Source organism: Acomys minous, assembly GCF_964271855.1.
Source record: "Acomys minous genome assembly, chromosome: 20".
NCBI classification, from domain to species: domain Eukaryota; kingdom Metazoa; phylum Chordata; class Mammalia; order Rodentia; family Muridae; genus Acomys; species Acomys minous.
This window is the reverse complement of record NC_140502.1, coordinates 23,634,020-23,651,097: the sequence shown is the minus strand read 5'-3', so window position 1 is coordinate 23,651,097 and position 17,078 is coordinate 23,634,020. Positions and strand designations below refer to the sequence as shown.

Here is a 17,078-nt window from a genome sequence, read left to right as displayed (position 1 = left end):
CTCAAATCTATGTCCACACCAGCAGTTTTCAACTTATAGCTTGAGACCCCTTTGTGGGTCAAACCACTCTTTTTACAGGGGTCACCTGAGGCCATCAGAAAACACGGATACTTACATTGTGATTCATAACAGTAGCACAATTAGTTATGAAGTAGCAACAAATATGATTGTATGCTGGGGGGGGTCACCGAACGACGAGGGACTGTATTAAAAAGTCGCAGCAGCAGGACGGTGGAGAACCACTGGCCTATCTGAAGTCGCACATCATGGGCCTACTTTCAGCTGTTAGCAGTAAGCTGGGCTTGTCAGGAAAAGGATGCTCTTTCCTGTAATTTTCCCCATGTGGGTTCATGTGTACATGAACCCTGAGACTTTCCAGTTCCTAATCGCTGCCACTAACATTAGGATTCCTTTGGCCCCACGCCCCAGGGTGCTTCTGGGACCATCATGCTGAGCGTACCCGGACTTTGCCAATCTCATTCTTGTGGATGGAAATGTTGCTGTTGAGGGCGGTCACGGTGACCTGTCTCACATAGGATACGGCGGGGTTGCCGCGGTTCTCATTTTTGGTTGTGACGGTGAAGGGCGTCAGGCCCTCAGCACTGATCCCGGGACAGACAGTTCCTGCCAGCAGGTAGTTGCAGGTACCCTGGAAGTCAAAGGCCCAGCCATCGAAGGACTGGTAGTGAGGGTCACCCCACAGCCAACATGTGGAATTATAGTTGGGCACACACACGCCCTGACCACCTTGAACTTGGCAGGTCTCCTGTGGCCGGCAGGTGATACCGTGGCACAGATCTGTGAGGAGAGGAGAGAGCGTGTTGAGGAGCTGCCCACCACAAGCATGGCTGGCCCCACCCAGCATCTGCCTGTCTGTGCTAGCGATGCCAGCTCTGACTACAGGGGTGGCCAGATCTCCCCGTGCCAAGACCTAAGCCCTCGGCCCTTGCTTAGTTGCTGTGTGTAAGACCAGGCCCTAAGAACCTATCACTAAGGGTCCAGAAATTTTCCACCTTGTGCCTGTGGTCTCCACATCTAAGTCTCTCAGCTTGGATACCCCCACAGTGCAAAACTCTATTGCTGGCCCTTTCATCCAGCCTCGGGGGTCTCGTTTCTGAGGGCTTGTCCTCAAGGGCTTTTGTGTTCAAGGTCTCACTTGTGTCACTCCCTCTGTGGCTCCAGCTTTACGGCTAGGCATGCAGCCTTCAAATTGGCTCCTCTGTCTTGTTTCCTCTTTGAAATGAGCCTGAAAACTTTTGTCAGCAGAGGGCACTGGGGAGTTTGCAGGATGGAGGGGCCTTCTGTCCTCACAACTTGCTCCACTCTTGTAGCAGCTGCTGCGCTGTGGGCCTGTGGGACACTGCGGCTGTGCCTAGTCACCTAGACACCCTGGGTGGCTGCTGCCAGCCTAGTAGCACCAACTTCCCTGGAGGTTTCACTCCTGCAACGCCAGCTGCAGGGTCCTCCACCAGCACTGGGTGGAGGCCTTCCTCCAGCGGTTAGGATTAGCTGTAGGGTGGCAGCTCCTCTGAATTTTGGGTTCCTCTTACCTGAGAGCCCTCAGTCCCCCTTTAGAAGTGGGTCTTGAGCGGGAAGGTGGTGGGCCATGCCCACACACTAGCTGCTGTAATTTCTGAGGGAGGAACCAGGGACGGCAGGAAAGCAGCTAGCCTTTGAGGTGGGCGATGGCAGAAACACACTCAAGTCTTAGTGAGCACACGCGCGCGCACGCGCGCGCGCGCACACACACACACACAGAATCTCTCCCATCTCTCTCTCTCTGTGTCTCTCCCCCTCTCTCTGTCTCTCTCTCCCCCCTCCCCCATAGCTGCCCTGTGGGTGCTGGCAGCTGAAACCAGGGTCTCTGAAAGAGCCACTGAGTCATCGTTGCAGCCCTAACCCTTAATTTTAAACACTCTTTCCTTCCTTCTTACTTTTTTATTCCCTACCTTTGGTCAAATCAATTTTCTCTGTCTCGTCTTTTCCCTTATAAAAGACAGAACCTCCCCCTCCCTTTCCCTCGCACCACCTTGTACAAAAAAATCACCTTAAAATGGACCACAGACATTGATGCAAGTCCTGAGATTTTTGAAACTGCTAGGGGGAAACAATGAAAAACAAAACAAAACAGGAAGAGTCACAAGCAGCTTTGTGACTAGCTCAGGAAAAATAGCAAGAATTGGTAAATAAATTGTCACAAAATTAAAAAGCTTCTGCAAGTACCAGAGTGAAGAGACAGCCCACAGAACGGGAGAGGAACCTTTGTCAATCATTAGTCTGACAGGAGATTAACCTCCAGGCTACATAAGACTCAAAAAAGGTAAACACGAGTTGGCCAGTGATCCAAGGAGCAGATGGGCAGAACAGGCAGTTTTCAAGTGAAGGACACAAACCATCAGCGAATCAGTGGCCAAAATCCTTGTTCTAACTTAAAACAACCGAGGCTTCACGTCAGCCCAGTCAAAATGACCATCGTCAAGGAAGCAAGGCACTGCTGGCCAAGGTGCTGGCTGGGTAAGGAAAGGAAAGCCTTATCCACCGCTGGGAGGAATGTTAACACCGAAGCAGCCACAGGGGAAGTCAGGATGACGTTCCTGATAAAACCAAAACTGGGACCACCGTGTGACCCAGCTCCACCTCTCCTGGGTATGTACCCAAAGGAGTCTAAGCAACCGTATAATAGAGGTCCCTGCACAGCCATGTTTACTGTTCACTGTTCACAACTGCCGAGTGATGCTGTCAGTCTGCCCTTTCATCCACTGAAAGGACAAGAAATAATGGTACGTCCACACAATGTGATCATGTCACTTGTAGGAAAATGGATAATGCTTTCTCTCTTGTGTAGAAGACGGGAAAGAAAAAAAGGATATGGAACCTGGCCGTGGGGCGGGGGTGGGGGAGGGGGTGCTGACAGATGTGGAACCTGGCCGTGGGGCGGGGGAGGGGGAGGGGGTGCTGACAGATGTGGAACCTGGCCATGGGGTAGGGGAGGGGGAGGGGGTGCTGACAGATGTGGAACCTGGCCGTGGGGTGGGGGAGGGGGTGGGGGTGCTGACAGATGTGGAACCTGGCCGTGGGGCGGGGGAGGGGGAGGGGGTGCTGACAGATGTGGAACCTGGCCGTGGGGCGGGGGAGGGGGAGGGGGTGCTGACAGATGTGGAACCTGGCCGTGGGGCGGGGGAGGGGGAGGGGGTGCTGACAGATGTGGAACCTGGCCGTGGGGTAGGGGAGGGGGAGGGGGTGCTGACAGATGTGGAACCTGGCCGTGGGGCGGGGGAGGGGGAGGGGGTGCTGACAGATGTGGAACCTGGCCGTGGGGCGGGGGAGGGGGAGGGGGTGCTGACAGATGTGGAACCTGGCCGTGGGGCGGGGGAGGGGGTGGGGGTGCTGACAGATGTGGAACCTGGCTGTGGGGCGGGGGAGGGGGAGGGGGTGCTGACAGATGTGGAACCTGGCCGTGGGGCGGGGGAGGGGGAGGGGGTGCTGACAGATGTGGAACCTGGCCATGGGGCGGGGGAGGGGGTGGGGGTGCTGACAGATGTGGAACCTGGCCATGGGGCGGGGGAGGGGGAGGGGGTGCTGACAGATGTGGAGGAGGAAGGAAAGGGAAAGGAGTAACAAAGAGCAATGACAGGGTGTTTGGAGTTAATAAAATGTAGCTCTAAAGAGAACTACAGGTGGTGGCGGCCCACACCTTTAATCCCAGGCAGAGGCAGGCAGATCTGTGTGAGTTCGAGACCAGCCTGGCCTACCAGGACAGCCAGGGCTATGCAGAAAAAAAAAAAAACAAATAAGTAAAAAAGAAAAAGAAAGGAAGGGAGGGAAGAAGGGAGGGAGGGAGGGAGGGAGGGTGTACTTTTGTGCTGGAAGAGAACCTAGAGCGTTGTGCATGCTAGGCAAATATGCTACCGCCAGATCACACACACTCACACACGCACACACACACACACACTCACTCACATACACACATACGCACGCGCACACACACACACACACACTCACTCACGTACACACACACACACACACACACACGCATGCACACACACGAATCGTTCACCTCAGGCATTATGCTTTCCCCATTCAGGTGGCGTCTCTCTCCTGACAGGACCCCTGCTGTCCTGATTGTCACCTCTGGGAATCCCAGTCCAGCCTTCCAGATCTGTTCCTACTTTGTACTCCTCTGGGATTCTCGCCTTAGGAAGTCAATGCCAGCTTTAAACTAGGCACCCTCGGAAATAGACCCCTTAGACATCCTGGTCCCCCACTTGAAAGAGTCGGCCTTGGCCCAGCCCCCCTGTGCCCTGGGAGACCTTCGAGCTCTGCTTTCCCAGAGCTCAATGACCTTGGTCATCTGGGAAATGGAAATTAAAACATCTTTTTCCTTGACTGACTCGTTGCCCCTTAGTGCTGTGTCTCCAGCTCCAGGCTAGCCCGTCGAGCCAGTGTTCAGGCAGCCATGGGGCTACCTGGCGCCTGTGGGCGCACACAGACTCGAGTTGCAGCTCCGCCCCTTCGGACGCACAGACTCTGCTTGCTTTATTTCGTAAGGGTTGAGGTCGGGAGTGGTGCTTAGAGCTCTGCGGCCTGCAAGCCTAAGTGTTCACCACAGGGCCCTTGAGAAAAACGTTCGTCCAGTCCTGCAGTACTCCAAGGGCCTTTGACATCCACTATCAAACTCTCACCGCTGGCTTCCTGCAGCCCGGGGTCCCTTAGGGTTCCTCGACATCAAGGTTGGACGACCTCTGCCCTCGGTGCCTGGAATCCCAGCCTAAGGTCTGACCCCTTAACCCACAGACCTCTTCACCTCTCCCCATGAAGTCACGCCACCCTCAGCTCCCAGCCCCTGTCCTGTCCCCCCACACACACACCCGACACCAGCCCAGCCACACTGCCCAGCACCTTTGGTGACGCAGGTCAGGACGCCTCCTGAGGGCTCGCACAGCTGTCCAGGCTTGCAGCTGTGATCCTTGCACACCATGCCTTTGCCTGAATGGCACACACAGTGCTGCTGGCAGCTGTCAATGAGAACTGACTCCTCCGGCTGTGGGGACAGAGAGCATGCCGTCAGTAACCAGAGGTGGGCGGCAACGTTAGCGTCCCCAGTGTCCCAGGCCCAGAGAGGGTGGGAGGATGGTTCTCGGCGGTGTGATCCACAGGGCCACAGCGAGGCTTTGAGGCCAACCCCCTCACTTGCGCGTTCATTTTCAAACATCCCCTCCCCCATTCGTTCTAACGCATGCAGCGAGGAGCACAGTGAAGCAGTCATTTAGAGCAAAAGGTAGGGAGCACGTTGCCCTGTTGATGCTGGCCCCACTGCTTCCACACTGCATGACCCAACGGCGTTGCCTAACCTCACTGCGCCTCAGCTTCCTCGCCTGTAAAGAGCAGCTAGTAACAGGACCACTGTGGGAGAGGGCAAGAGAGTTAATAACACGTGTAAAGTAGGGAACGGAGCCAAAGACGGACCTCTTTAGTCACTCAGACTGCTTTGGAAAGGTGAGTAGAGATAAAGCTCGGCTGCAGGGTCGTGGGGCGGACGCTGGTGGTTTTAGAAGTTAAGTGATGAACAGGGATATAGTGAGTCATCCCAACAAATGCACACGTGAGAATTTTTATGATATGAAGTCGGGAGATTTGTATATATACATATATATGTATGAATGTATACATATACATATGTGTATGTATGTGTGTGTATACATATATGTGTGTACGTGTGTATATGGTGTGCGTGAGTGTGCACATGCAATGTATGTACATAATAAAGTAGGTCCATGGCAAGCACCACGCACACATGTGCTTCCAGGACTAGTCTGAGTAACAGAGAGAGAGCACTGTCCTCAGAGAGTCCTCCCTCCCACGGGGGAGGCAGATTTAAGCAAACACACTGAAGCTGAGGCGTCCCCGCAGGGAGAAGGATGGGGTAAGCAGAGCAAACAGAACTTTGTCTTCATGCCCTGGAAGAGCATCTCCGCTGAGACCTGGGTTCGAAGTCAAGCCTTGACCTCGGGAGACAGTGAAGGAGGGTCTTATTTTAAAAGATCTTTCTGCAGTTGTGGCGAGGGTGCGGCAAAGGAAACAAAAGCCGGGGGAGCAAAGCTGGGTCAGGGGAGGGGACGAGGGAGAACAGGGGGATGCTTGGAGCCTGAAACGCTGCACAGGCTATAGTGCTAGTGAGCAGTACAAAGGGCTGAGGCCCTGTGCCGATGGCTGGCTTCTTACCTCATAGTAGACCCCATTGTGGTAGCAGCCACACTCCTGGATGGGCACGCAGGCTTTGCCATTGTACAGGAAGCCCGGATCGCACTCGCAGCCCTCGGCGCACCCTTCTGGGCACTTCTGGGGTGTGCTGAGAGCCCAGCAGCCCAGGGAGCAGGTGTCTGCACAGACCTCATAGTGGCTGTGAGGGGGGCACTCCATTGCTGCAGGAAGAGTACGCAGGATCAGAGGGCAGAGTGGCGGTGGGGACCTCTACCGCTTCTCCCTCCCAGCCTCAGTGTCCCCATAACTCACGACAGAACGTTTCTGTCCTCCAGGGCTCCACTTGCCCGCCAGCATCCTGGCAGGCGCTCACGTAGGCGTGGATGTTGTCGCAGAGAATGCTGAGGTTCCCGCCGCCCAGGCAGAGGTCAAAGACGCAGTCTTGCAAGGGACCCTGGGGGTCCAACAGCTTGTGGCAGGCAGCCAGGGGCCCCGTGGGCTTGGTGAGCATCCCGCAGAACTGCTGGCCCTGATACTTGTCCTTCAGCTCAGGGCTGCACTCTGAGCTGGGGTCACAGTCGTCTCCTGTGCAGGGAGGCACTGGCGCGCAGGGGGAGTCGGGCACGGCTTCCTCCCAGGAGTTGCCAAAGTCGCTGGGGTTGGCCGCCTGCGAGCCGTCGGGCTTCCGGAAGTCATCCTTGGGGTCCCCATTGTAGTCTCCGCACAGCCCACACATCTGTTGGTAGTAGTTGCCCGGGATGGTGACCCGCACATAGTACACGAGGTCATAGGCCACGCGCAGGCCGAAGTCGGTCTCGATCACAGCGTCAGACCCGTGTTGCGAGACCCGGATCTTGCCCCCGTCCAGCACCACTGGCAGCTTCATGTCCACGCCGTTCACCTGGAAGGCAGGAAACACCAAGCTTCAGATGGGCACATTTTGAGGCGATCTGTCCCTAAATGTGCCCTACCTGACGAGGAAATCCTGTGTGACCTCATTTCTCTAGCTTCCGTATTTGTAAAGAATGTACAATCCTAGTGTCTCAGGGGTTTGAGAAGCAGATGCAAAAATGTGAGTCTGGCCAGGCGGTGGTGGCGCACACTTTAATCCCAGCACTCGGGAGGCAGAGGCAGGCGGATCGCTGTGAGTTCAAGGCCAGCCTGGTCTACAAAGGGAGTCCAGGACAGTCAGGACTACAAGAGAGACCCTGTCTCAAAAAAACAAAACAACAACAGCAAAAAAGGTGAGTCTGCTTGGGAGCTGAGGAGAGGGCTCAGCAGTTAAGAACGGCTCCTGCAGCTGGGTGTGGCAGCGCGTGCCCTTAATCCCAGCTGGAGGGGATAGGTCACTGGAGGCAGGACCTTGTGGGTATCTGTACCCAGCCCTTTCATTTCTCCCTTCCCTTTGTCCTCTACCCCGTGTCCCACAGCCACTATGTTCTTCCTGGGCACACAGGGACAGACAACTGTGGTCTAAACTCTAAAACCCTGAACAAAAATAAGTATTTCTTTTCCAGATCATTGCAAAAATAAACAAGAAGAAGAAAACAAAACAAAACAAAACAAAACCCTAACACTGAATTTTCTCAGGGACTTGGAGCAGTGGTAGGAACACTCCCTCTAAAAATGAAAGCGAGCTTCAACTCCACAAGGTGAAAAGGATTGTGTGTCTGTGCCAACAGCCCAGGGCAGTGCATGAAATCTGTAGCTGCTTTATTGTTGTTGCTATAGGCTAGGGATAATGGGATCACAGGCTGCCTTCCTCTTTGAACCCTTTCATCTCTGAATTTTCCTCTGTGTGGTCACAGCATGTCCTGTCTACGGTGAGGGTCCAGGGAGGTGCCTGAGGCAGACACCCATGTGGGATCCAGCAAGATGGGGGTACAAGGAGAGATGAGGAAAAGAGAATTTCAGTGGGAACCATCAGTAGTGTGGGAGAGAAGGGCAGAGCCACATGGGAAAAGGTCCCTAGTTTCTGGCCTCCTGGCTCTGGGCTTTCCCCCAAAGCCTCCTCTAATAGGGACCTCCACTCTACACTTTCTCCAGGGGTTCCGCATATGTTACCTGTGCTTCCCGCATGTGCGCCCCCCCCCGCCCCCCCCCCCCGCCCACAGGGAGCCTCCTCCTGAGCCCCGTGCTGCTCTCACCTTGACTTTCCACTGGTTCTGCTCCAGTCTCAGAGTGTAGTTGCCTACCACGACAGTGATCACCTTGGTCACACTGACTTTCCCGTTACCCCAGGCCACATTCTCCTGCAGGACGGTGAACTGGTGTAGGCCGGGCCTGGTTCCACAGGTTTGCGCCAGCACGTACACACAGGTGCCCATGAAGTCAAAGCGCTGGCCGTCGAAGGTGACGTAATGAGGGTCCCCTGATGCCTGGCAGGTGGTAGTGCCCACAGCCACACAGCCCAGGGCTCCATTAGATGGTTGGCAGGCCTCATGTGGGCCACAGGATGAGGGCTCGCAGGAAACCAGGCCGTCTTCCTGGCAGCGGCAAAGAGAGTCACACCCGGGTCCGGGATAGAAGGTTTCTCCTGGTGGGTAGTAGGTGCCCTGGTGGACACAGCCGCAGGAGGCCAGAGGCACACAGGTCTCACCGCTGAGGGCAAAGCCATCATTGCAAACACAGCTCTCTCGGCATTCTGAACCACAGCCCCCGGGCACTGGCAGGTCTCCACAGGATAGCGGGCATCCATAGGAACATGGCTCATAGTGGCTGTTAGGGGGGCAGGTCAGCACTGCAGAGAGAGGGTCATCGAGATGGATAACTCTTTCAAGGGGACACTGCGGACCTCCGCCCACCTCACCCCACCCCACCCCCAGCACACACGAGCAGGTGACTGGTGTCTGAATGCTCAGTAGAGCCAGGAGAACCTTCTCCTATCACGGTTAACTTCATCCTGTTAATTAATATCTAAACCTAATCCCACTGAGCTCTGGGATTATCCCTAGCGACTCTATTCAAGTCGGGTACAAATTGCATGCTTTAGACGTGAACGCGCATGTACATGCGAGCGGTCTGCGCCGTGTGTCTGCGGACCTTGTCTTTCCTTTCCACGTTCTTCCCTCCCACACACCCTTTGCTTCCGCGTTTTCTTTTAACTCAGGACCTTTGACATTCAAGAAAAGCGTTCTACCATTCTCCAGCGGTAGTTTTGATATACTTACACACACACACACACACACACACACACACACACACACTGGACGATGGACATGAAGGGTCCACTGTCCTGCTTGCTTTGTGGTAGGGCCAACTTTTCCCACAATGAAAGGTTCTTAAAAGTCAGAGGTGAGCACTTGCTGGGATCTCTGCGTTTGCGTCCTCTACGCTTGAGACGGAGCGGCTGGAGGCTTACATCCCCATCATAGCTCAAAGCCTCAAAAGCAACATGGCGGCACGGAGCCCGGGCACCATTTACACAGTTTGGCCTCCAAACTGAAACCCAGCCAAGTTGGTTGTTTATGCACATGGCTAAAATATGTGCCTCATAGGGCACACTTGAGCAAAGTGTAAAACTCAGGAGTTGGGCGCGCGCATGGCTTTCCAAGGCTCTGTGAAAGGCAAGGGGAACTGCTTGCCAAGCCTCCCTGCACCACATCTGAAGTAGAGATGCGCACGGGTGAGGTGGCCACATGGGACCCACAGCAACGCCAGTGGCACCTGCGCTCCTTCTAAACGCAGCACCACTGCTCACCTCCGACTGATAGCTGACACTGGCAACCTGACTCGGGGCCACCGTATAGCTCAGTCACCAGCGTCACTGCATGCTGCTGTCCTCAGGGCAGGCATCTAACCGTGCGCTGGCAGCCTCAGTGCCCTCGGCCCTGCCATGGGATAAGCGCAGCCCCTTCCTCAACAGGCACCATAAGGACAGAACAACGCTATTTGCACGGTCACGAACAAACATCAGACCCAAGCCTAGGCCGCCGTTCCTGGTACTCACGGCAAAGCGTCTCATTCCTCCAGGGATGCACAGTGCCCCCAGCAGCCTGGCACGCGGCGGCGTACGCAGCCAACGCATCACACAGTGGCCCTGACTGACCGGGCAGCAGGCAGAGGTCGTAGACGCAGTCACGTACAGCACCCTGGGGGTTCAGCAACTTGTGACACTCCCGGAACGGACCCTCAGGATCAGCAAGGATCCCACATTCCTTCTTGCTTTGTACTTGCTGGGTCACAAGGGAGTCCAGCTGGGGGCAGTCACCAGGATCAGTTGCTCCACAGCCGGGTAGTATCTCTTCCTGCCAGCTGTTCCCAAAATCCAATGCGCTGGTAGCTTGGCCTCCACCCTTCAGAGCCAGGTCGTCAGTTGGGTCCCCATTGAAGTTCCCGCAGAGCCCACACACAGCATTAGTGTAGCTGCTGGGCACCTTGGCGGTCACACGAGCATCCCAGTTATAGGTGACGGTGAGGCCAAAGTCTGTGCGCACGACAGCGTCATTACCCTGGCGGAACACCAGAACCCGCCCACCCGCAGCCTGGAAAGGCAGGTACTGAAAGATGCCGTCCACCTGGGGGAGAGACGCGGAGGGTCAACAGGTCAGGCTGTTCGTGATTTCACTCAGCTGGCCCCAGCCACCCCGCCCTCCACCACAGGGCTCCACAACGGCTGTTCCATCTGCCTAGCGCATCACCCATCGCTCCTTATCCCCGGAACTGAGTCTCTGATGGCTGCTTTTCAAAGCCTGCCTCCCGGGTACCTATTGGAGTGTGTCCCCACAGGCTCATGGCTTTGAGCGTCATCCACAGCTGATGGCACTGCATTAGGAGGCTTTGGAACCTTTTAAGAAGTGGGCCAAGCCAGGTGTTGTGGTGCACACCTTTAATCCCAGCATTCGGGAGGCAGAGGCAGGCAGATCGCTGTGAGTTCTAGGCCAGCCTGGTCTACAAAGCGAGTCCAGGACAGCCAAGGCTACACAGAGAAACCTTTTCTCGAAAAACAAAAAAAAAAAAAAAAAAGAAAAGAAAAGAAAAAAGAAAGAAAGAAAGGAAAGGAAAGGAAAGGAAAGAAGTGGGCCAAGCTTCAGAAGCACAGAGCAGGGGCAGGGAGTAAGGTTTTGCAGGCTATAACCTCGCGCTCCTGTCTTTGCTTTCTGGGCCCCTCACGTTCCAGTTGATACAGAGCTAGCGGCCATGTCTTCCTACCACAATGTGCTGTATCCCCTCAAACCGCGAGCCAAAACGAATCCCCTTCCTTATGCTGCTTCTTGTCAGGCACTCGGACGTGGAAAGAAGAGCGGCTAGCCCATCTGGTAAGATGCTTCTGTTTTACCCTTCTGGGCTTGGCTGCGGTGCAAGCCTCTCGCACGGAATGTCTTGGGCCCCCGCCCTGCCAGCGCCTTACCCGGCATTCCTCAGCCCCACTGCCTCCTGGAACAGCGCTCCTCACTCTCCCCCTGCTCTCTGCACCTCTACTTTTCAGCGCTAGGTCTGAGCCAAAGCTCTCAGCCCAGCCTCAGATGCTCTGAGCCCCACTACTCCCTATTCTGCCTCCCAGCTCAGCCCCCCTCCCCCCTGCATCTCCAGTCATGCATGCGCTTGAACTCACGGAGCTCAGTCCAGACTTGAGGCTCTTGTATTTGCTGTACCCCTGCTTGCAACATTTTCACATCTGCATCTCAGTTCTCAAATAGCTGCTCACACCGCCTTCATATCCTGCTTAAAAGCCAGACTTCTCTACTCACTTGACCCTTCTTAGGCCCGCTTTTCTGACCCACAATTCCCCTGCCTCTGCATGCCACCTCCCAGTGTTACTCTCTCAGGAGTATTCTCGTCAACTTAGTGCTGTTCCAGTCTCTTCAACACTCCCCAGCCTCGGACTTCATATCTGCTGCTCCCTCTGCCTAGATGAGGCCACCATTTACCCGATGGCCTGTTCATTGCTCTCTGGGCCTCACCTGAATCCAAAAGCTTGGTTATAGCTAGCCCCTGCCTCATCTCTTCACTCATCATCTCTGGTCCCTATCATCTCTTCACTCAGCATCATCTCTGGCCCCTCATCATCTCTTCACTCAGCATCATCTCTGGTCCCTCATCTCTTCACTCAGCATCATCTCTGGCCCCTCATCATCTCTTCACTCAGCAGCATCTCTGGTCCCTCATCTCTTCACTCAGCATCATCTCTGGTCCCTCATCATCTCTTCACTCAGCATCATCTCTGGTCCCTCATCATCTCTTCACTCAGCATCATCTCTGGTCCCTCATCTCTTCACTCAGCATCATCTCTGGTCCCTCATCATCTCTTCACTCAGCATCTCTGGTCCCTCATCTCTTCACTCAGCATCTCTGGTCCCTCATCATCTCTTCACTCAGCATCTCTGGTCCCTCATCTCTTCACTCAGCATCATCTCTGGCCCCTCATCATCTCTTCACTCAGCAGCATCTCTGGTCCCTCATCTCTTCACTCAGCATCTCTGGTCCCTCATCTCTTCACTCAGCATCATCTCTGGTCCCTCATCATCTCTTCACTCAGCATCATCTCTGGCCCCTCATCATCTCTTCACTCAGCAGCATCTCTGGTCCCTCATCTCTTCACTCAGCATCTCTGGTCCCTCATCTCTTCACTCAGCATCTCTGGTCCCTCATCTCTTCACTCATCATCTCTGGTCCCTCATTATCTCTTCACTCAGCATCTCTGGTCCCTCATCTCTTCACTCAGCATCATCTCTGGCCCCTCATCATCTCTTCACTCAGCAGCATCTCTGGTCCCTCATCTCTTCACTCAGCATCTCTGGTCCCTCATCTCTTCACTCAGCATCATCTCTGGCCCCTCATCATCTCTTCACTCAGCATCATCTCTGGCCCCTCATCATCTCTTCACTCAGCAGCATCTCTGGTCCCTCATCTCTTCACTCAGCATCATCTCTGGTCCCTCATCATCTCTTCACTCAGCATCTTTGATCCCTCATCATCTCTTCACTCAGCATCTCTGGCCCCTCATCATCTCTTCACTCACCATCTCTGGCCCCTCATCATCTCTTCACTCAGCATCTCTGGCCCCTCATCATCTCTTCACTCAGCATCATCTCTGGCCCCTCATCATCTCTTCACTCAGCATCTCTGGCCCCTCATCATCTCTTCACTCAGCATCATCTCTGGCCCCTCATCATCTCTTCACTCAGCATCTCTGGCCCCTCATCATCTCTTCACTCAGCATCATCTCTGGTCCCTCATCATCTCTTCACTCAGCATCTCTGGTCCCTCATCATCTCTTCACTCAGCATCTCTGGTCCCTCATCTCTTCACTCAGCATCATCTCTGGCCCCTCATCATCTCTTCACTCAGCATCTCTGGTCCCTCATCTCTTCACTCAGCATCTCTGGTCCCTCCACTCAAGCCCCACTAGCACGGTTTCTGCTTCTCAACCACTCAGACTTATTCCTGAGCCAGGATCTTTACACGTGCTGCCCCTTTGTCCTGGAATTCCTTTCTGCCTGCACCGCATCTCACCTCACGACAAGCAACAGAACAGAATAGCTGTCTCTCCTGCAGGTGGGAGAGGTAGCTCAGCAGTTCTCAGCACAAACTGCTCTCACAGAGGCCTCAAGGGCTGAGTTTGGTTCTCAGCATGCACGGTGAGCAGCACTTTGCCTGTAGCTCCAGCCCAGCAGGATCCCATACCTCTGTATAACCCATGCCCGCCCCTCGTTAAAAATAACAAAAGCTTTTCTTTTTTTTTTTTTTTAAAGTATGGGCTTCAAGCCGGGTGGGTGTGGTGGTGTGCGTCTTTACTCCTAGCCCTTGGGATGGCAGAGGCAGGTGGATCTCTGTGAGGCTGAGGCCAGCCAGGCCTACACAGAGAAACCCTGTTTTGAAAACAAAAATGTATGAACTCCAGAGCAAACCAGCTGGGCCCCAGTTCTAGCTCTGGGCCTCTCAGACTCAGCAGACGTCATTAATGCACACTGTGAGCCTCTGTGGGTGACCTCATCCCTCTGCGGTTCTTTCTTTTTTCTTTTTCTTTCAGTCACAGGTGAACTACTTTCCTTGCTTGCCGTGGAGAGGAGATGAATGGACAGGCGCTGTGCATTTAGCCCGCTGAAGTAAGCAGTGGCATAATGTATGTTGCTATCAGGACCCTCGCCTTAGCAAATGTCGTTTCAGAGAGGTGAGAAGACAAAAATTATTAATAATTATCCCCTCTCCTTATCTGGGGCCCCTCATGGGCAAGATTTCCTTCGCTCTAAGATCTCCTTGGGGACTAGGGATGAAAGTGTGTGAGAGGCACACAGGGCCAGAAGCACAGAAAAATTCTCGGTCCCCAGTGTCCAATGTCCCTGTCCCCTCCCCAGGGGACAGGCCGCACTCCCCCTATTGCCCAGACTTCTTTGTTGTGAGTATGAGATAGTGTGTGACCATCCAATGGCTGGCTTTTCCAGTTTCCCCTCTGCTGTCTGCAGAGTCAATGAGCAACTGCTCTACTCTGATTTGGGGCTGGGACCTTCTGCAGCCACCCAGACACCTTCCACATGTCGACTTCCTTTATGAGCTACCATCTTCCAGAAAATGCACAGACCTACACAAGTCGGAAGTTTCAGAAGATAGCAACCACCAACATCTCCTGAGCACCTCGTGGGCACCAGGGGCATCTGTTATAGACCACCCAGCCACACACTCCAGGGTGTGGCTGCCATCTTCCTCCTCCTTTCTCGGAGGAAAGCACCAAGGTTGGAGACATCAGAGCCGAGAAGAGATGCTGCCTGGCCCACTGGGCCACTTTCTTAACCACGAGATCTTTTTTTTTTTAAAATAAGCCTCTTCCACTCCCAACTCCAACCACTAATATTTCAGGGGAGTCACACCCCCTCCCCCAGTTCCCTGCCCTGTGGTACTCACCAGCACTCTTCCGGGGTGCTCCCTCCGCACCGCCACCTCTACGCCGTGGACTTCCACCCGCACAGCCCTCGTGTAGCTCACGGTCTGGCTGCCTCGGTGTTCGTTTTCCACCAGCACCCTAAAGGCGGGCAGCGCGGCATCCTGGCCGCAGGAGCCCACCAGCAGGTACGCGCAGGTACCCATAAAGTCAAAGCGCCTTCCATCGAAGCTCACGTAGTGCGGGTCTCCGGACGCCTCGCAGCTGGCGAAGTTGTCTGGGTAGCAACCCAGGAGGCCGTTCTGCACTTGGCAGCGCTCACCAGAAGGGCATCCCGATGTGTCCTTGCAGGTCACCTTCTGAGTGGCTCCATCACACGTGCAGCGGCGCCTGCATAGGTCGTCAGCGAACACTTCCTGACCCGGAGCCAGCGGGCGGCCCTGGTAGGTGCAGCCACAGGACGAGGCAGGCACACAGTCGCCACCGCTAGCCAGGAAGCCCGGAAGGCACACGCAGCCCTCCACGCAAGGGCGCCCAGAGCAGTTGGCAGGTGTGGCTTCCGAGTTGCAGGAGGCTGGGCAGGCAGGGCTGCAAGGATCATAGCAGCTGTTGGCTGGACAGGACAGGGCTGTGGAAGGACGGAAGTCGTGTCAGGCCAGGGTGGGGCTCCCACAGGCAATGCTGCTTCTTCGGAGGTCCACACCCCTTAGTTAACAGCACTCTTACCTTCTGGGTGCTCAGGCCCCAATGTCCCCCCACTTCCACCCCATCAGTGGATAAATTCTATGACCTTCCAAGCCCACACAGAACCTGTTTCTACAGCTCAGAAATCACAGCAGCCCTGTGCCTGGTTTCCTGCTCCCCTGTACCAAATGTGCTTCTCCCAGCAGCCAGAGTGGCTGTGAATGCAGGATGCGACCAGGAACCTCACCCCCCACCCCCACCTCCTGTGGCTCCATCTCACTCAGAGGGAAGCAGAGTCCTCCCAAGGACCAGGGTCTTCCCTCCTCATCTCCCTGTCCCCATCTCTCTCACACCCCTACCCACTTGCCTGTGTCTTCCCTATATCAACGCCCCGATCGCTCCCCCCTCTCCCTATGTAGAGATATGTCTGCCCCAGCCTTAGGCTAACTTTGGCAAAGCTTGGATGTTGGATGTTTTGGCCAACCTGTGACTCTGGCATTGCCCAGGGTCAGGCCCAATCACAACCATGACTCAGATACTGAGCAAATGCAAGGGGTCCCCTTCCCGTCATCATGGGGCTCCCGTGGTGCTACTTACGGCAGTTGGCTGGTGACCTCCAGTTCCCGATAGAGACACCCAGGTCCACACAGGCCTGGGCGTAGGCACTAAGGCCCCGGCACAGGCTGAGCCGCTCCCCTCCAGTCACACACAGGTCAAACACACACTCGTCTAGGAAAGGCTTGGGGTCCAGGAGCTCGTGGCAGGCAGAGAAGGGGCCTGTGGACAGAGTTAGCATGCCACAGAGCCGGTCTCCCTGATAGTGCAGGGTCTGGCCTGGGGTGCAGGAGGGACAAGCGCCATGGCAGCCGTCTTCACACCGGCTGTCCCCGTCATCCAGCTTCCAGCTGTTGGCAAATTCCAAGACATCCGGGGCCTGTTCCCAGTCGGGCGTGAGGAAGTCGTCGGCGGGGTCCCCGTTGTAGTTGCCGCACAGCCCACACACTTCGTTCTGGAAGCGCTTGGGCAGGCTCATCGTCAGCTGGCCGTCCCAGTCGTAGGTGACCACCAGCCCGAAGTCCAGCTCTATCACCCCCCGGGTTCCGCTTTGGTACACACGCAGGCGGCCCTCACTCAGGGAGGCGGGCAGGCGGGAGCGCTGACTGTCGATCTGCAGAGAGGTGACAGTGGTCAGCAGCGGTCAGACCCCTCTGTAGCCTCCCCGTCAGCCCCTCATCTCCTCCACTCAGGTCCCCAGGTTAGCGACCCAGGATGCCCTCCGTCCCTTGTCACTAGCTGAGCTAGGATGCTGCCTCTTGTACCTCCAGTGCCCTGAAGTGCTCTTCCCTGAGATGTGCGTGAAGACCCCACCCCGCCC

General features: G+C 55.4%; 1 protein-coding gene across 1 annotated transcript in view; it reads right to left on the bottom strand.

Annotated features, from left to right (window-relative positions):
- LOC311591671 (IgGFc-binding protein-like) overlaps positions 1 to 17,078 on the bottom strand; it is a 39,867-nt gene that overhangs the window by 13,304 nt on the left and 9,485 nt on the right. Inside the window, exons 4-11 of the mRNA XM_084771539.1 lie at positions 16,301 to 16,871; positions 15,043 to 15,647; positions 10,151 to 10,718; positions 8,349 to 8,941; positions 6,514 to 7,102; positions 6,223 to 6,422; positions 4,900 to 5,041; positions 461 to 798 (exon numbers count right to left, since the gene is read on the bottom strand). Of these exons, the coding sequence (XP_084627665.1) occupies positions 461 to 798; positions 4,900 to 5,041; positions 6,223 to 6,422; positions 6,514 to 7,102; positions 8,349 to 8,941; positions 10,151 to 10,718; positions 15,043 to 15,647; positions 16,301 to 16,871 (3,606 nt within the window). The remainder of the gene's footprint in view (positions 1 to 460; positions 799 to 4,899; positions 5,042 to 6,222; positions 6,423 to 6,513; positions 7,103 to 8,348; positions 8,942 to 10,150; positions 10,719 to 15,042; positions 15,648 to 16,300; positions 16,872 to 17,078) is intronic.